Source organism: Cololabis saira, chromosome 17, assembly GCF_033807715.1.
Source record: "Cololabis saira isolate AMF1-May2022 chromosome 17, fColSai1.1, whole genome shotgun sequence".
Lineage (NCBI taxonomy): Eukaryota > Metazoa > Chordata > Actinopteri > Beloniformes > Belonidae > Cololabis > Cololabis saira.
Window position 1 is genome coordinate 18,236,441 of NC_084603.1, and position 20,161 is coordinate 18,256,601.

The 20,161-nt window shown below is 42.3% G+C and overlaps 1 protein-coding gene across 1 annotated transcript in view; it reads right to left on the minus strand.

Annotated features, from left to right (window-relative positions):
- Window positions 1-2,294: 2,294 nt before the first annotated feature.
- The window catches only part of dntt (deoxynucleotidyltransferase, terminal), a 272,267-nt gene continuing 254,400 nt past the window's right edge, over window positions 2,295-20,161 (minus strand). The window contains exon 11 of the mRNA XM_061745490.1: window positions 2,295-2,401. Coding sequence (XP_061601474.1) covers window positions 2,315-2,401 — 87 coding nt within the window. The 3' untranslated portion in view covers window positions 2,295-2,314. The remainder of the gene's footprint in view (window positions 2,402-20,161) is intronic.

Consider the following 20,161-nt stretch of genomic DNA (forward strand, 5'->3'; position numbering starts at 1 on the left):
GACGTTCCTCTCTGGCCAATCACTGAGCTGCAGCCAAGTGACTTGAATTTTCAGCCCGACAGCTCAGTTGGAACCCTGACCAAGACGAAGGAGGTACTAACTGGTTCTATCACTTAGTGGAAAACTTTAAATTTGAGTAGAAACCTCCATATAGAAATGCTGCATGGGTCAGAGCTGAAAAAAGAGAGACAAGTTGAACGAAGGTGACATAAAACTAAATTACAGCTGAGCATCATGGGAAAGTGGTTTGGGGTGTGGATGGCTGGTCGGCTCTTGTCATCGATGGAAAAGCAAGTCAGACTTCTACACACTGCCCACAGGGATCAATAAAAGTTTTTCATTAGTGCACCGCTGTGGTGGAAAACAGGGGCACAAGTCTTTGCTAAATGGCAATCGTCCATTAAACGCACATCAAAGAAGTCAACGCAATATGATGATCCCACTCTTTCCTTTACTCATGGCTGACTCGTTTACCCTCCGTCTGAATTCCTCATGATTTCCAGGTGCGGCTGATTACGTCCAATTTGAGCCGACTATCCGGGGAAAGGGATTCATTGTGGAACGCTGATAGGATTGGGGGAGGCCGGTTAAATGATCTCTAGTGGACGGCAGCTTAAACGGAGGCTAAATGGCGATGCAGAGCTCCTCTATCTGATGCTCATTACCCGCCTCTCCGTCCCCCGGGACCTGGCTCAGCTTCACACTGCGCATTTTCCTGCCAGGAGGAGCTGATTACAACATTTTGTTCAACAAAAAGCTCCTGTCCTTTCTCTCATTGTTTCCTGCTTTCTCCCTTCTTCTTTTATCCCTTCCTTCCTTCTTTACTCCTTTCTTTCCTTCCTTCCTTTCTTCCTTCCTCCCTTCCTTTCTCTCATTGGTTTCTGCCTCAGTGGTCACTCCTCCTCACTGGGTCAAAATGACCTAATTCTCCTTCTTTCCTCCAGCTCTCTCCTTCCTTCTCCCTTCTTCTTTTCTCCCTTCCTGCCTTCTTTACTCCTTTCCTTCCTTATTTCCTCCCTTCTTTCCTTCTTTCCTCCCTTCTTTCCTTCCTTACTTCCTTCTTTTTTTCCTTCCTTCCTTCTATCCTTCCTTCTTTTTCCCTTCCTTCCTTCTTTCTTTCCTTCCTTCCTTCTTTCTCCCTTCTTTCCTTCCTACATTCCTTCCTTCTTTCCTTCCTTCCTTCTTTTTTCCCTTCCTTCCTTCCTTCTTTCCTCTCCTCTTTCCTTCTTTTTTCCCTTCCTCCCTTCTTTGCTTCTTTCCTCTCTTCTTTCCTTCCTTCCTCCCTTCCTTTCTCTCATTGTTTCCTGCTTCCTCCCTCAGTGGTCACTCCTCCTTCCTTCCTTCTTTCCTCCCTTCATTCCTTCTTTCCTCCCTTCTTTCCTTCCTTCCTTCTTTTTCCCTTCCTCCCTTCTTCCCTTCTTTCCTTCCTTCCTTTTTTCCCTTCCTTCCTTCTTTCCTTCCTTCTTTCCTCCCTTCTTTTTTCCCTTCCTTCCTTCTTTCCTCCCTTCTTCCCTTCTTTCCTTCCTTCCTTCCTTCTTTTTTCCCTTCCTCCCTTCTTTCCTTCCTTCCTTATTTCCTTCCTTCCTTCATTCTTTCCTCCCTTCTTTCCTTCCTACCTTCCTTCCTTCTTTTTCCCTTCCTTCCTTCCTTCTTTCCTTATTTTCTTCTTTCTTTCTTTCCTTCCTCCCTTACTTCCTTCTTTCCTCTCCTCTTTCCTTCCTTCCTTCCTTCCTTCCTTCCTTCCTTCCTTCCTTCCTTCCTTCCTTCCTTCCTTCCTTCCTTCCTTCCTTCCTTCCTTCCTTCCTTCCTTCCTTCCTTCCTTCCTTCCTTCCTTCCTTCCTTCCTTCCTTCCTCTCTTCCTTCCTTCCTCCCTTATTTCCTTCCTTCCTTCCTTCCTCCCTCCCTTCCTTTCTCTCCTTGTTTCCTGCCTCCTCCCTCAGTGGTCACTCCTCCTCACTGCTGTGTTTCTTTGAGACTTCTCTCTCCCGGATCTCGCAGACACTCCAGGCGATTCCAACATCGAGTGATTTGTCTTTTTTGTCCTGCCTGTGATTGCAACACTTTGAGACAGGCAAAGCCGTGAATAGCATTGTAGAGTGTTTATTCGCTCCCAGACAATAGTGAGTAAGCTAAATTATGAATCACACATCAGCGTTGTAATGCAGACGACAACAGCAACAACAATATTGGTAGCAACAGCACAAAGGAGTATGGAAATCAAAAGCTGTTTGAAAGTGAATCGCAGGAGAGCCAGCAGATGGGATAATCACAGATGTATGTACGAGGAATCATCCGTCCAGGGAGGAGGGGAGGCCTACGCGTTTCTCTGCCAGGGCTCCATGTACTCCAGACCCAGATGGTCAAAGATGTCCCTTTCAGTCGTAGCTGCCAGGAACTCCTTCTAGAGAGAGGACAAAGACAAGAACAAAGTCATTCACTTGTGCAGAAAATGTGCAGGAATTTCTAAGTTCGTCTCTGCTGCAACAGTGCAAACCCATGCACTCCTCTGGAAAACATTCCCCCACTTGTACTGCTCGCTTTGTTTGTATTTCAACCCCTAACTCCATTGCAAGCTGTCAATATCAGTTTAAAGGTGACCTATTATGGCATTTAATGTATATTTTAAACAGGCCTTGAATGTCTTAAAAACAATCTAAAGCTTGTTTTTTCTACATAAATCAGAAATTCAGCCTGTGGGCCCTGTCTCTAGTTTTACCGCTTCTCACCTCATTTTCTGTGCTTCATTTTAGGGGAGGGGAGGCTATGATAATGAGGCTCTGTGCTGATTGGCTGCTTGAATGACGTGTAGCAGGGGAGGAGAATAAGCCTCGCTCTGGCCAGAGCAGCCGGGCTGCGTCGTACACAAATTGTGTCCCATGCGAGAAGCTTCTGCGACAAAATAAAATCCATTGCTTTATTTTTTTTGTATTGGACTGTCCTAACTGGCCGCAAGTTTAACAGTTTCAGTGTGGACAGAGAGCGTCCGATGTCACGCAGCTCGATAGTCGAATGCTCTCATTCAGTTACACGCTGTAAACGGATCTTAAAGCCTGATTTACGGTTCTGCGTTAAATCGATGCGTACCCCACGCCGTAGGCTCTGCGTTGGTGTAACGCGGAACCATAAATCAGCCTTTACTCACTGCGCGCTGGCCCCGCAACCCCACGGCTCCGGGGCGCATCGCCCGTTACTGGGGATCAAACCGACAGATTTCGCTGAATATCTCGGAGGGTGAAGCTGATCCAGCCTGGGACGTACCCCAGAAATCCCTGCTCCCAAAGCGGCTGGGAACCTGGACAATTTAGTCGGACGGACCCCGCTTTGGGAACCAGGAAGTAGGCTGGAGCAGCGCGCATCGTTGGTTACCGGGGATCAAACCGACAGATTTGGCTGAAAATCTCGGAGGGTGAAGCTTGTCCGACCTGGGACGGACCTCCGAGGACCCAGCTCCCAAACCACCCGGGAACCTGGATGATTTAACCCGGATCCGCTCCGCCGCGGCGCCGCGTCCGACTGGCTCAAGGAAGGACCGCTCCAGCCGGCGTAGAGAGCTGGTTGTGGGCGTGGTTTCAGCAGCGGAGGCCGAACCTCTGATTTTAATCGGCTCAAAAAAAATCACGTGACACTGGGGGACTCTGTAAGGCGGGGGTCAAAGACCTTGCAGAAATTCATGGTATTTTGTCTCCCCTGTGCTGGCAGGGTGAGGGGAGACCACTTTATATATTTTAAAACAAGAAAAAACGTGTTTTTCATAATATGTCCCCTTTAATGTATATTTTACACAGGCCTTGAATGTCTTAAAAACAATCAAAAGCTTGTTTTTTCTACATAAATCAGAAATTCAGCCTGTGGGCCATGTCTGTAGTTTTACCGCTTCTAACCTCTTTTTTTGTGAGTGATCCTGAGGGGAGGCTATGATAATGAGGCTCTGCGCTGATTGGCTGCCTGAATGACGTGTAGCAGGGGAGGAGACAAAGCCTCTCCGGACAGAAGAGCAGCGGCTCTGTACACTATTAAAGCATGTCCCATGCGAACGAGCTTCGGCGACAAAATCAATTCCATGGCTTTATTTTTTCTTTGTATTGGACTGTCCTAACTGGCCGCGAGTTTAACGGTTTCAGTGTGGACAGAGAGCGTCCGATGTCACGCAGCTCGACGCGATAATCGGACGCTCTCATTCAGTTATACGGTGTAAACGGATCTTAAAGTCTGATTTACGGTTCTGCGTTAAATCGATGCGTACCCTACGCCGTAGGCTCTGCGTTGGTGAAACGCAGAACCATAAATCAGCCTTTAGTCACTGAAGAGGGATCTGGGTCACCTCGTCTTCACACTAATTCACACAGGAAGATTTAATTGAATTCTAAACAGTTACACCACAGTTATTTACTCTGATTCCTCATCATTTCATTTCTTATGTTACAAGACAAATGAATCATGTTGTATTCATTCAACTGTAAAGAAATCACAACACTGAAGGTTCACAAATGGCAACTTTATTGTTAAAAAAAATAAAAGAACATAAGTTGTATACAGGGCCGCCACAAGGGGTGTGCGAACCGTGCGACCGCACGGGGCCTCACGCTATGGGCCGTTTTTTTTTTTTTTTTTTTTTTTCAATTTTCTTTTTTTTTTCAAATTTTTTTTCCTTTTTTCCCTTATAAATATCAACAGTCACGTTCCATTACAGACCTAAATGTATACTAGTCTGTGCAGATCAATAAATATATGTGCAATGATGCGCGTGTCTGTTGTTCAACAACTGCGTCAGACCAAGCACAGACACAAGCTAGTCTGATCCAGACGGTGGAGTTGGAACAAACTGTCACACAATGTCGAGAGAACGAGACAGAATCAGGAAATTTCCATCAGGGGATGAAAAAAGAAAAAAACTAAAGAAGAGTTTAATGCCTCTCTGAAAGGCACGTTTGATAAATTTGTTACAAAAATTACCAATCCGACCGGGTCTCAAGCAGCTGTAGGTCCCCGCTTCGAGGCAAGCCAAATGATGATGAGGCAGGGGAAGGTATCCAGTATTTTGCTAATTGGAGAGTTAAAATTGCGCATATAGACACCCGATCCGACCCGAAAAACCTCCAAATTTCGCATTTCAAATCTGAACGGCTCGTAGAAGTCACATGACACTGGAAGGATCCTCCGGGCGGTTGTACAGACCCTGCAGAATTTGGCTGCTTTACTCCTTCGCTGAGTTGTCAGGCTGAGGGGAGACCACTTTATATATGTTAAAGCAAGAGAAAACGTGTTTTTCATAATAGGTCCCCTTTAACCTGCACTCCTCTGGAAAACATTCCCCCACTTGTACTGCTCGTTTTCTTTGCTCGTATTTCAACCCCTACCTCCATTGCAAGCTGTCAATATCAGTTTAAGGCTGCATTCACCCCAGTTCGTGCCAAGACTTAGACATATGCAGATTTATATTTGAGCATCCACCTCGCCTTAAACCCATAAACACTCTAACCTTGCTCTAAGTGATTGCTCTCTTCTGCAGATGAGTATTACCCCTGACGGATCACGACAGGGCTATTAACCGCTGGCCGTCCACCAGCCCCGGCTGATGGGTAATGTCTCTATAGGAGCGGTGACGGGGCATGACTCACCTTGGGAGCGGGAGAGCCCGGGGAGAGGGGGCTGCGATTCTGACACTTCCTGCCTTCAAGTGCTAAACTGGACCTGACACGAGAGCTTGTCGGCTCCCGCTGCCAAGCCCAAGGCAAAGATAACTGCGAGCAACTAGTCGGCAGAATGGAGAGGGAGAACTCACTACGAGGCTCGTCTCCCGCTGTACTAGCTGGTTGTTTTTCATGCAAATGACAGTTCGGCCAAGCGGCGGGAAGGTTTGGGTGCAAGAGACATCGTTGCAAGAGACATCTCTAACAGGGCTGGGGGTCGATTCAAATGTCAAGAATCGATTCCGATTCTTAAGATTCAGAATCGATTATCAAAATTTGATTCGATTCGATTCCAATATTGATTTGGGTTAGTGTGATTAAAACTGTTTTTTCAGCTGTTGCATGAATTATATGACTGTAGTTATGGAACATATGAATACTAGTATTACAGGATTGTCTCAAAAAATTTGAATATAAAGTTATTTATTTTCTGTAATGCAATTAAAAAAACAAAAATATCATACATTCTGGATTCATTACAAATCAACTGAAATATTGCAAGCCTTTTATTATTTTAATATTGCTGATTATGGCTTACAGCTTAAGATTAAGATTCCCAGAATATTCAAATTTTTTGAGATAGGATATTTGAGTTTTCTTAAGCTGTAATCCATGATCACCAATATTAAAATAATAAAAGGCTTACATTATTTCAGTTGATTTGTAATGAATCCAGAATGTATGACATTTTTGCATTACAGAAAATAAAGGACTTTATCACAATATTCAAATTTTCTGAGACAGTCCTGTATATAAAGTAATGAAATATAGACAATTTATGCAATTATAACTGAAAACGTATTCATGTTTTCATACTTTTAAACATATTTAAAGGCAAAAACATGGCAAAAGTTATTCTCGTGTCCAACAAAACATTCTTTTTTTGGGCATAAACAAAAAAATACGGAAAATTGTATTTTATGATGAAAAAAAATGGATCTTTAGACATACGAATCGATTTTTAGGAATTAATATGAAAATCGATTTAGAATTGGAAAATCTTTTTTTTTTTTTCAACAGGCCTACTCTGTTCATACCCGACATCTTAAAATTACTGCAGTTAAGATCACTTTTAGTTTTGGCTGTACTTTAGATCCTTAATTGTCACATAGTACAAAGTAACGGATTGGGAAACTGCAGCTACACAGAGCAAAAAGGAAAGAAAAGGTCACTTTGTTTTGAAACAAAGGTGAAGCCGTAAAAGCGCGTGCTCCCAACAGAACTATGCTAACCCCCCTTACCCATGTGCATACTAATTTACAGGAGACACATTATGCCTGTTTTTCAAATGTCAAGACTATTTCCTGCGGTCTTAATGAGCTCCCTGACATGCAACAGGTTGTAAAACAACACTTTTACAACGATGTTGCAGCTATGCACAGAGAATGAAACGGCATGATATGATCTGCAGATCTCATACATCTATAATTTTTTTACCAAGGCAAGACACAGAAGCCTATGTTTAAGCTGAGGAAATGTACCATCTGCAACAAAAACCACAAACGACACACAAAACTGACACGGAACCGACCAAAACACGAGCAGCGATCGACCCAAATCTCGAGATCCGATCACAGTCTAAGCTAAGCTACCGCGACTAACTAACCCCAAAAACTACAGAGCAAGCCAGTGTATATGTCTGTGTGTGCGTGTATGTATATGTCTGTGTGGCTATGTGTGCGTGTGTGTATATGTATGTGTGTGTATATGTATATGTCTGAGTGGCTGTATGTGTGTGTGTGTGCGAGTGTGGCTATGTGTGTGTATGTGCGTGTGTATATGTATTTGTCTGAGTGGCTGTATGTGTGTGTGTGTGTGTGCGAGTGTGTATATGTATATGTGGCTGTGAGTGTGTATATATCTGTGTGGCTATGTGTATGTATATGTTTGGCTATGTGTGTATGTATGTATGTATGTATGTATGTATGTATGTATGTATGTATGTATGTATGTATGTATGTATGTATGTATGTAATGTAATGTAATGTATGTATGTATGTATGTATTAGGGGTGTAACGATACACTAATCTCACGATACGGTACGATACACGATATTGAGGTCACGATAACGATACGATATTATAGCAGTATTTTTTTAACAACCTTGAATGAGGAACATATGACTGGAAAAAATTGTCTTTTATTTGAAAGACACAAAATACAAAACAATGCTGTGCGTTTGCCCTATTGTTACAGTTTGTAATGCTTTATAACTGTTTAAGTTTTAAAGAGAAAGCCAGGCCAACCATTTTCAACAAACTGAACTAAAAGTAAATGTCAGGTTTGCATTATGCATCTTCAGTTTCATAGTACAAAGTACAAATATTTTGCCACAAACTGAATAGTTTCTCTCATGTATGATTTGACTTTTTTCTTTTTAATGGTATGTATGTATGTATGTATGTATGTATGTATGTATGTATGTATGTATGTATGTATGTATGTATGTATGTATGTATGTATGTATGTATGTATGTGTGTATGTATATGTGTGTGCATGTGTGTGTGTGTGTGTGTGTGTGTGTGTGTGTGTGTGTGTGTGTGTGTGTGTGTGTGTGTGTGTGTGTGTGTGTGTGTGTGTGTGTGTGTGTCCTGTCAAAGCTGAAACCTTCTGATGTTTACCTCGGCGCTGTTTCTTTTAACAACTGTTGATCTACATCTGGAAACTGAGGGTGTCAGTTTTTTTTCTTCTTCTTCTGTTTGGCTGCGAGGGAAGAATGTCCCATAGTTGTCTGATACAGGAATCATTGTTCAACAGTGCTGGAATCTTACTATGAAGTCCTGCAGGTTTTTGTATGAGTCAAAGTCTATGTTGCTGTAAAAAATGTACATACTTTGATGCATTGATTGTTCCTTTCCAGATGTGCAAGGCGCTCATTCCCTAGGCATGAATGCTCCCCCATATCAAGAGAGATACAGGCTTTTGAACTGAGCTCTGATAACAGAGTTAGTTCCCCTCCTCTTTAGCTCAGGGGATACAATATCCATGGTTTCACCAAAGAATTTCAAAGTTTCATTCACCTGACAGCCTTTCACCTTAAAACGACCTTTGGCCCAGAGAAGACGCCAGCGTTTCTGGATCATGTTCACATGTGGGTTGTTTGTGTGGCAGACAGCGTTAACCTACATTTGTGTGCGGTTTGTGCTGCAAACTGTGTTCTCAGCTATTAACAGAAGCGTTCCCGTGCCCATGAAGTCCATTATATTACCGGATCACGGCGGTTTCTAATGCAGTTCTGTCTGTGGACATGATGATAACGGACATCCGACTTGGAGTTTTGACCTTTTCCTTTGCTGGCAGACATTACCTCACATTCCCTGACTGTTGTGATGATATTTTCTGAACATGATATGATATTCAAAGACTTAAACTGATCTGAACGGCTGCCAGTCTTTATTTCTAAGAAAATCTGCCTCTCGAAGATGCTAATTTTATTTTCCAGTCATGTCACTCATCTGTTGCAAATTAACCTAATTAGCTGCAAGATGTTCTTCCTGATGTGTTTTTGTTCGTTTGTTTTTGCACTGCTTACCTTTTCAGCGTTTTCATGTTGCTACCATCAATTTCAAAATAAGCTAATTTTTAATCATTAAATGATAAAATGCCTTAATTTTTAGCAAGTTGACGATGTGTCCACTCCTGAAAACAAGATGAAAAGCTCAAATTGTATTTCTACTCAACAGTACAATAACTGTCCTCTTGACAAAACTCCCATAAAGCATACAGTTCAGTTTTACAGGTAAATGTAAGTTTTCAACTGGGAAATCTGTTTAAATGGCAACTTTTTTCAGTTCAGTGCTATGAAATGGATGCGGCACGACTCTCTGAGTCCACTGAAATAATATGCAACATATTCCAAACAAATGTGTGGCAGGGTGAAGGATTGGGTGTGGGCTGCCGGGGAGCAGCCACTCAGCTGATTGGGCACAGGTGTGCCCAATCAACCTCTCCACCCTGCCTGGCTCCATAAAAAGCGGCTGCACACCAGCAATGGGTCTCTGCTGGGAGGAAGGAGAACTGCTGAAGGTGAATAAAACGTTTCCTGCACGAAACCCTGTGTCCTCTGTCCTGTCGGGTGACCCCAAGTAGCTAGCCTTGCTACAGTGGGGCCCGACAGGATGGAGGAGGAACGCGGAGAGCGGACCCTGGAGACGCTGCCACAGGTGCTGCCAACCTGGCAGGCCTGTTGCACAGCCATGGGAAACAGCAGACCGCAGCGCTGGAGGCGCTGGTGGCGCTGCAGCCGGCAGGCCGTGAGGCATGGAGGCGTCGGCCGCTGGGGTGGGGGCGTCGGCCGCTGGGGTGGAGGCATCGGCCGCTGGGGTGGAGGTGTCGGCAGCTGGGGTGGGCATGCCAACTTCAGTTCCGGAGGCGGTCCTGGGCGCAGCTCGGCCAGCGCTGCGGATTCCGTCTGGGGCCCCACGTTGGGCACCACTGTAGCAAGGGCTTGCTACTTGGGGTCACCCGACAGGACAGAGGACACAGGGTTTCGTGCAAGAAACGTTTTATTCACCCAGACACACGTGCCAGCACCCTCAGTAGCTCCGTCCTTCCTCCCAGCAGAGCCCTATTGCTGGTGTGCAGCCGCTCTTTATGGAGCCAGGCAGGGTGGAGAGGTTGATTGGGCACACCTGTGCCAAATCAGCTGAGTGGCTGCTCCCCGGCATCCCACACCCAATCCTCCACCCTGCCACAATATGGTTTCCATATGTAGCCACTACAAGTATTTAATAAAAAATGCATCAGCACCTGGTTAACCCATCCACCTTTGAATATAGAGGACACCACATAGTGAGAGTGAGTGAACAAGTGGACAATCTGAGCACAACCTTAGACGAAGTGGCCAATGCGTCAGTGACTCTGTGAGGCTAAACTTCCAATCCCAATGAGCTGGGGCTTCAGTGAATCCTCTCCATTTTAATCCTCTCCCAGCCTTTAGTCTGGATCAGGCTTTGGACGCTTTGCAGTATTTATTTGACTGACGAGTTGATGACGTTCTGTCCTGATTCTGATCTGAGTGGGAACATGTCGATGTTGTCACTGCCCGGAACAGCTAATCTTAAAACATTGTTTTTTTCAATCCATGTTTGAAAGAAAATCTTTTCCCATGGAGTCCGGTATTAAGATCCTTTAACTGATTACAGAGTTTTTTTTCATTGTTAAATCCTAGTTAGTTAGCGAGTTAGATGACTGGTGATTGCAGATAATTTAATTTCCTTTTTTAGTCTTGACAACCCTTTGTCAGCTGTATGGGATTTATTTCTACATCTGTGCTCCATTGTTCAAGAATGTTCTTCACTAAACTGCTTTTTTCCTGTTGGTTTGTACGTGGCGAACTTAGCTCTAGTTTATCCGCAACATTTCGATTTAAACACACAGCTAAACTGAACGTGATTCGCAAGTGATTACAGGGGCAAGGATGTTGCTGGGAAACCACAAGTATCCAACAATGTAAAAATTAACACCACAAAGCCATTGTTACGTTGGATTTTAAACCAACATAAGGCTTAAATGAACACTATTCATCACAAAAGGCTTAAACGCTGCACATACAGTCACACCTACAGTAGGTCTTTGAGCAAAACATGAAATTATATGAATCAGCCAAACATCAAATAATCGAGCAACTGGTACAATTATAGCCTGTAGTTGTAGAAGTGGGTGACGCTTTTGTAAAACTGGTTGGGAAAGAGACGATGAGAATAAGTGTTGAAAATGGCTGGAGCTGCAAATTATCCTCAAATTCACTGGTTTGATTCGGTGAATCATCAGTGAATCACCAGTGAATCACCGGTGCCCTCCAGAGCGTTTTTATCATATGGGGACAGATAATTTGTGCTGATTACAAATAATATAATATATTACAAATAATAGCACTGACCAAAACACCTGCAGAAATACTGCAGGAATGACATAGCAGCAGTTAAATGCAGCCTTCTGTAAGCTTTAAATATCCACTGGGCTTACATCAAATACATCAAAACACAACAATAAAAAACACTTTTCTGAACTTATCAATATGACTCTGTCCTTCACAGGATAAGTAACATGGATCACTGCAAAAACTTTTTTATTTAACCGTTATTTAACCAGGCAAGCAGATTAAGAACAAATTTCTTATTTACAAATGCAGCCTAGGGGGGTAAGGGGAGGGAGCTAAGATGAAAAAACAAGGTTATATAAATACACAAAAAGACATTAAAACACAATACAAAAGATAAAACAAATAAATCATAAATAATCACTCATCACTGGAAAAAACAACAATTTTCACCTGTTTCAAGTAGATTTTCACTTGAAATAAGTAGAAAGATCTGCCAGTGGAACAAGACTTTTTTGCTTGTAATAAGATAAATCTTGTCCCACTGGCAGATTTTTCTACTTATTTCAAGTGAAAATTTACTTGAAACAGGTGAAAATTGTCAAATAAGTTATTTTTCTGGTGTTATTTTTCTCGTGATGACTCATTCATTGATGAAATGATATAAGGGATGGAACGGGGGGGTAGCAGTTTTACAGGGGGGATGATTTTGACCGTTTTTATTTCAGGGGGGGTGCCATTCCCCCTTATCACCCCTCCACTCCAGTACTGGCTGCACGGCATATCCTGATGGTCCATTTAACAGCAGCAATTTACAGGCCTTGTGGTTGACGATGCACAAATGTTCTCAGTGACCGAGTGCACCGTGCACGGACCTGGAAGCCAAACAAAGGTAAACAGATCCTGCTGGACCTTTCCCCTCAACTTTCCCTCGGCAGGCTGAATTTAATTACGGTAAACATTATTGCTAACATTATTGTTTTTCTGTGTGTACAAAGCGTGCATGTTTTCACACTGTGTGACTAAATAGTGGACTACAAATATGTATTTTTCTATGATGGCCTTTTAACTTTACGGAAGAGTATTAGGGCCATGCAGGGGAAAAAATATTTGAGAGGGCAAGATTTTTTTTTATTGTGCACTTTGAGAAAAAAGTCGAAATGTCGAGAATAATATTGAAATACAATTGAGTAAAACGTCGAAAAGTCAAGAATAATGTTGAAATACACTTGAGTAAAACGTTGAAATGTCGAGATTAATGTTGAAATACAATTTCAAGAATAAAGTCAAAATTTCGTGAATAAAGTCGAAATTTCGCCTTTTTTCTCAACATTTCAACTTTAATCTCGACATTTCGACTTTTTTCTCAAAGTGCATAACGAAAAAAAAATCTTCCTCCTCTAAAATATTATTTTTATTTTTCTCCTGCCTGGCCTTAATACTTTTCCGTTTAACTTGGAGGCAATGCTTTGCATGTTCATATATAAAAGTGTAAACGTGAACTAAGTCAGCGTATAGGGTGAAATGCATGTATTGCGGTACAAAAATGAGTTTGACTCTTGTTAAATCTTAAAGGGAAGTGTTTAAGGCAACACAGGAGGAGACTTCCTTACATGACATACAGTAAGGGTTTAAAACAAGGTCAAATTAAAAACATTATCTAAGCTTGTTAAAGGCACTTGGTGAAAATAGTTGATCTATTAAATTGTTTTCCACCTCCCTTGTGCCTCCCATGGCTCCTAACAGTAAGAACTACTTGGGTAAAGGGTTAAAGAAATCTCAATTTGTCCAATTGAACATTTTAAAAATTCTTTAAAAGTATGTATTTTCTAGATATTGATATAATATTTATGTAATATTTATATTGTCTATATACTTATATGGATAATGACGTAATAATAGGCATGTTTACGTAGTATTTATATAGATTATATTTATATGGATATTGTGTAGATATAATAACAGCAATAATGTAAAGCCATACGGGGTAGGAACTAGGAAAAAGTGTAAACTTCTTCCTATTCCTTTTTTTTTCGAACATATGTGAATATGAAGATGTAAATGTTTATCTTTTTATTTCTATTTTCACTTTCATTTTATATGCATGTTCGAAATAAAAATTCATTAATTAATTTATTAATGTATTTATTAAGTGTTGAATGTGCAGTGTCTATTTTGCTGTTAAAACCGTGAGGCGGGGAGTGCCGGGCCACGCGGGACAATGCCCCCCACGACCCGGACCCCCCGCCCTTCGCCTATGTGCGTATGAATCGTGTAGGGGGGGAAGGAGGGGGAGCGGAGGCCGAAGCCAGGAAGCAGGACCAGCAAAGCCGGCCCTGATAAGACACCCGCGTCCCCCCACCGGCCATCCAGTAGACGGGGGCCGGCCCTCCGAGCTGGGCCAGGGCCCCACCGTACCTCCACGGGCGCCCCCGGCGCCGCCGGAGCCCCCAGACGGAGGGGGAAACGGTCCAACATCCTCCCATTCATACTGACAACATAAGACATAGACACCTGGGAATGGTGCCACCCCGCCGCCGTGCCCGCCTGTGCACCCCCCGGTCAGGGGAGGCCCGATCCCCGGACCCGGCCCAACCCCCCCCCCCCCGAGGCCACCCCGGCGGACACCCCAAGGGTCACGGAGTCCCCACATCCGCAGGGGCACTTGGCCCCCGCCCAGCGACGGAGGACCAAGGCAGCAATGCCCCCCCAGCGCAGACAGCCACCCCCCACCCAGGCAGGGCCGGGCCCTCCGAGTGGGACCCCCCCGTCCACGGCCCAGCCCCCCCCGGGAGACCCGGAGACGCCCAAGCCACAGCCCCCCGCCCGAGCCCCCCCAGCCACCCCCCCCATCGCCATGAGGCAACCCCCCCATAGGCCCCCAAGGCCCCCACCGGCCAGGGACAGGGCCCCGCGGCCCCCCCCACCGCCCCCCAGGGGCCACCGGAGGTCCGCGCCCAAGACCCCCCAAGCCGACCCCCAACCGCAAGGGCTACGAGATCACCACCCCCCCCGCCCCCACTAGGTAACGAAGCCAATAATCGGGGACCACAGAGAGTGCAATTCAGCCGAATGTTGTTCAGTGGAGGCAGACATTATCTCACTACTAATATGATCTGATAGAAGATTCCTAAAATGGTTGATACATAAACTGGATTTTTGTTTCCAATTTACTAGAATGGTTTTCTTTGCGATACATAAGGCAGTGAGAACCCGGTGTGTCCAATTAGGTTCTATTTGAGTGTCTCCCAGGTGACCTAATATACATACCGTGGGGCACACTGGGATTCTGTGGTTGATCCATGTGGATAAATCCTCACAAATCTCCTTCCAGAACCTCTGTACCGGTGTACAGAACCATAAAGCATGCATATAATTATCAGGAGTGTTCTCTGTGCACTGTGAACAGATATTAGATGTGACAAAGCCCATCTGGAACATCCTTTGTCCAGTATAATGTATTCTATGAAGAACTTTGTACTGTATAAGTTGTAAGTTTGGGTTTTTAGTCATAGTAAACGTATTTAAGCATATTTGTGACCAAGAAAACTGGTCGGTATTCAGAGAGAGATCCGCCTCCCACTTGGAGATCGGGAGAGAGAATGAATCGTCCAGTTTAGACACTAACCTGTATAGTTTTGATAACAACTTTAAAGTGCTTAGATTTAATAAATCTTTTATCTTAGCGGGAAGTTGTAAATCTAATTGGCTAATTTTGTATGTTTTATTTATTATGGCCTTAAGTTGTTGATACTCTAAAAATGTATTCCTGCTAACTCCGTATTGAACAATAAGTGTATTGAAAGGTACAAACTGTCCTCCTATAATTACGTGCTGTAAATACCGTATTCCTTGATCTCTCCATTGAACGAAATTAACCATCTTTTTATCATTTTTCACGATGTCTGGGTTGTTCCATATGGGTGTACGGTCACATGGAAAAAGTGAAATTTTAGCTACTTTAAGAAATTCCCACCAAGCTGATAAAGTTGTGCTAATATTAATGCTTTTGAAACATTGATGATGTTTGATACTTTGACTAATGAATGGTAACTCTGAGATTTCTAGTTCATTACAAAACACTTGCTCTGAGTCCAGCCATTGACTATCTAAAGGATGATCTTTTGACCATTTTACAATATACTGTAATTTATTGGCTATGAAGTAATACTGAAAATTAGGTAACTCTAAACCTCCATATTCTTTGGATTTTTGCAATGTCTTTAAAGTAATACATGGAGTTTTATTTTTCCACAGAAATTTTGAAACATATGAGTCCAACGATTTAAACCAGGAAAGAGGGGGTTTGCATGGTATCATTGAGAAAAAATAATTTACTTTTGGTAAAACCATAATTTTAATGGTGGCTATTCTACCCATGAGCGAGATGGGGAGAGAGCTCCATCTGGAAAGATCATCTTCTATTTTTTTTATAAGCTGAACATGATTTAATTTTATTAACTCTGACAGCCTAGGGGAGATGTTTATGCCTAAATATCTAATGTTCCCTGATTGTAATTGAGTATTGGTTATATTCCTAAAATTGCAGTTAACACACAAAACAGTGGATTTAGACCAATTAATAGAATAATCAGACAGAGATGAAAATCCCTCTATAAGTGCAATTGTCTGTGATAGTGAAGATCGTGAGTTCTGGAGGAAGAGGAGTACGTCATCCGCATAAAGACTTATTTTGTGCTCTAATATTTTGCATTGTATACCTTTAATATTTTGATTTTGTCTAATAGCTGCTGCTAAAGGTTCAATAAATATTGCAAATAATGAGGGAGAGAGAGGGCAACCCTGTCTAGTGCCTCTTTGCAAGGTAAAACTTGTAGAGATTTGATCATTTGTCCTTACACGTGCCTTGGGAGAGCTGTATAATATTTTTATCCAGTCAATGAAAGATTCGCCAAATCCAAATTTATGCAAAGTTGCCAATAGAAACTTCCAATTTACCTTATCAAATGCTTTTTCCGCATCTAAGGATATAATAGTAGTCTCCTGTTTATTGATACTCGAATAGTCTATAATATTTAATAATCTGCGAATATTAGTAGAGGAATGTCTACCTTTAATGAAGCCTGTTTGATCCGGATGTATAATAGAAGGGGTGACTCTTTTCAGACGTTCAGTAAGGGCCTTGCTAATTATTTTAAGGTCTACATTTATCAATGAAATTGGGCGGTAGCTCGATGGGAGCAAGGGATCTTTGTCCGGTTTTGATAAAAGACTAATATTAGCAGAGTTCATATTTAAGGGTAAGCTTTTATTCTCCCTAGCATTTAGAATCATTTTATAAAATGTTGGTGCTAATATGCTCCAGAATAAGGTGAAGGTGAATCCTGACCCAACAGTGTAAAGATTAGTCAATCTTGAAAATATAAAATAATTATTTTACTGTATAAGTTTAAAAAAGTAAACATGGTGATTAGTCAAGTGTGAGTTACAATTTTTCCTTTTCTTAAGATTCAAGAGGCTTCCTGTCACGTACCGAGCAGCTTACACTGCGCAATGAAGTACTTATTTTGCGACTTCCCTTCGCACAACACAAGTGAATAACAAAAAAAAAACACTGTAAAACCTAACAGTACATCTTAATAACAGAAGTAAGTTGAAATCGAAAAAGTTGTGGTCACTCATTGCCATCAGTTAAGATAACTCAAAAATGAATTCAATATATGTTTGAAGATGGTATTAGATGTCTGTGTTTGTATTGTGTTAAAGCAACTTAAATTTGAGTTATTTAAGTTATAACAACTAAGATGGTTTAAGGTGATTGGTTTCCTAAAATGAATTGAGGATCTAGAAGTTGTGACCACTAGAATGTGATCATTTAATTTAGAGGAATAAAACTGAGTAACTTGAACTTAAGTGCTAACATTTATGTAAAGAAGATTCAATTAAGTTAGTCTGGCTTGATGCAAATTAATACAATCAACACTTTTTAAATAAGTCTGAAGGAAATACTACATATGAGTGTATAATACTATTAGTTTTAAGTTCAGTTTACTGAATGAAATGGTACTATCAAATTTAAATCTGCAGCGGGGCGCCCCTCTGGTCTTGGAGGGCCACTTTCGTGGGGGACGGGTGCGCCTGCCCGCGTCGGCGGCCGGGGCGGCTCTGTCTCTCCGGGCAGGCTGGCCCCCTGCCGGGTGGGGGTCGTTGGCCTGAAGGGTGAGGGCCTCCTGGCCGCGTGTCCGGCCCGGACCGGGTGGCCGGGGATTGCCTGGGTCGCGGTCCGCCGCCGCGGGATCCCTGGCTGCTTCTTCCCGCGCCGTGGGGGCCCCGCCCGCGGGCCCCCTTGGCCGCCGCCGGGGGGGGGGGGGGGGGGGGGGGCCTCGCAGGCGGTGGGTTGCCTCCCTCCTACTTCTCCCCTCTGTGGGGTTGCCGGTGGCCTGGGTTCCGGGCTCTTCCGTGTCGGCCTCTGGTCTCGCGGGTGGCGGGGTTGCTCCCCCCCCTCCCCCACTATAGATACACTTCAGGTGGAGCTTTGTTTGGTTTATTACACACACACACACACACACACACACACACACACACACACACACACACACACACACACACACACACACACACACACACACACACACACACACACACACACACACGCATGATCATATACATACACACACACACACATATACATACACACTGGCTTGTTCACCTGCATGCTGGCTCTCTAGTTTTTGGGTTTAGGTAGCGATAGCTTAGCTCAGACTGCGATCAGATCTCAAGATTTAGGTCGATTGCTGTTATTGTTTTGGTTGGCTCCGTGCCGGTTTCGTGCTTTGTTTGTGGTTTTTTGTTGCAGATTTCCAGTGCTTGACGTGTGTCTCCGTGTGTTCCTGCTTCCTGGATTGGCAGTGGATGTCGTCACCCCCCCCCAAAAAAAAAAAAAAACACTGGGTTTGTATGTGTATATTTATGTATGTGTACGCATATGTGTGCGTATATATATGTATATATATTAAATATAGTAATAATGCACATATATAGACTTTTGGTTTCTACCGTCATGGTATCAATCAATAATATGTGTGCAGACAAGGTAAAAAAAATAAAAAATAAATAATAATACATAAATAAATATTTGAGTTACTTGAACCTCAATGGAATATTTTTTTACACTTGAATTGTTTGAGTTAATAAACTTAAATGGTTTTAGGCACTTGATTTCCTCAAATAGTTTGAGTTCAACTAACTTATCAGGTTTTACAGTGTGGAAAAAATATTTTTTTTTATACTTAAGAAAGTAAAAAGGGTTCTTGAAATCCTTTCTCAGTCCAGATTGAGAAAGGATTTGACAAGGCCTGTCAGTTTTAGACGGAAGATGAAAAGTCTTCAAGAACCTGAAAGGAAGTCCATTTGCCTTCAGTCAAGCCTTTGAGAATCACAGTGACGTGTAGGGCCGTGAATCCTCACCAGGGAATTGCGTGCATTATTACTCCACATCCAACCAGTGCCAATTTGAGCAAATTGTCTGTATCCATCAGTTTCAGAGGTTAAAATGTTTTTTATCCCCCGACTGCTAAAGATCCGGTTGAACTCATGACCCCGTTAGACTGGTGATCGTACTGGACTTATAATCCTGCCGCAGGTCATTGAGGATGGCAGGAAGAAAGCCAAAGAAAAGAAAATAAGACTCGGTTTTAATCATCCATAAGATTCCACTGAAGTGTAATGAATATTTTAAAATAATTTGGATTTAGTTTTTTTTCTTGCACACAATTCATTTAATTATCACTCTCCAGAGGACTTCCATCTCTGGTTTAAAATAACGGTGTATTGTTGGTGTGGTGGTGTATTGTTGGCCTATTTATTGCTTCAACCACTCAAAAGAAATGCAACCTGATCTCACAAAAATCCGTGAAATGCCCACGACCTCTCAACACTATTAAGATTAGTTCCACCAAAGAATATTAAAAAAAAAAACGTTTTTTTTTTATTTTTATCCAGGCTGGAGCTATGAGGGTCAGAATTTACACCTCACAGATCATGCGACCCAAGGGGTAAAAATGAAACTTAATCCTATGACAAAACCAAATACATTTTTGGAAAGGCCTTGACCTGTAGATTAACATAAGTCAGAATGAAGCTCATACATGCCTCCTGCTTTGAAATAATGACCATTGAACCTTGACCTTGATGCATTTTTAAAGGGTTATAATTATGCGATAAAAGGGACTATAGACATGAAACCAACTGTTATGGAAACCTCTTGATCTAATGTATCATGCCAGAGTAGTCATGACTAAGTGGTGCTATAATATAAAGGTAAAACATGGTTAAAATTAATTTTCAGACATTTAACAATTATATATTTAAAATATATTTACACAAATGTGTGTATCATGCCCTTAAACTACTATGTACACTCTTATTTTAGTATTAACAACCTCCATTTCTGTGAAAAAAAAAAACAATATTAGCTAAGAACTACATTTCCTAGAGTCATGCTATACAGCTTTATGCTAATCAGCGCCATATTTGTAGTCACATTGGTTTGGTTAACGTGTAAAAACGTTTTAAAAAACAAATATCAATTGAATATATCTATTATGTAGTGCATCTGAAATAGTAACTACATTTTATAGAGATGATGTATATTAAGGAATTGTAAATATGTTTGTTTATTAGGATAC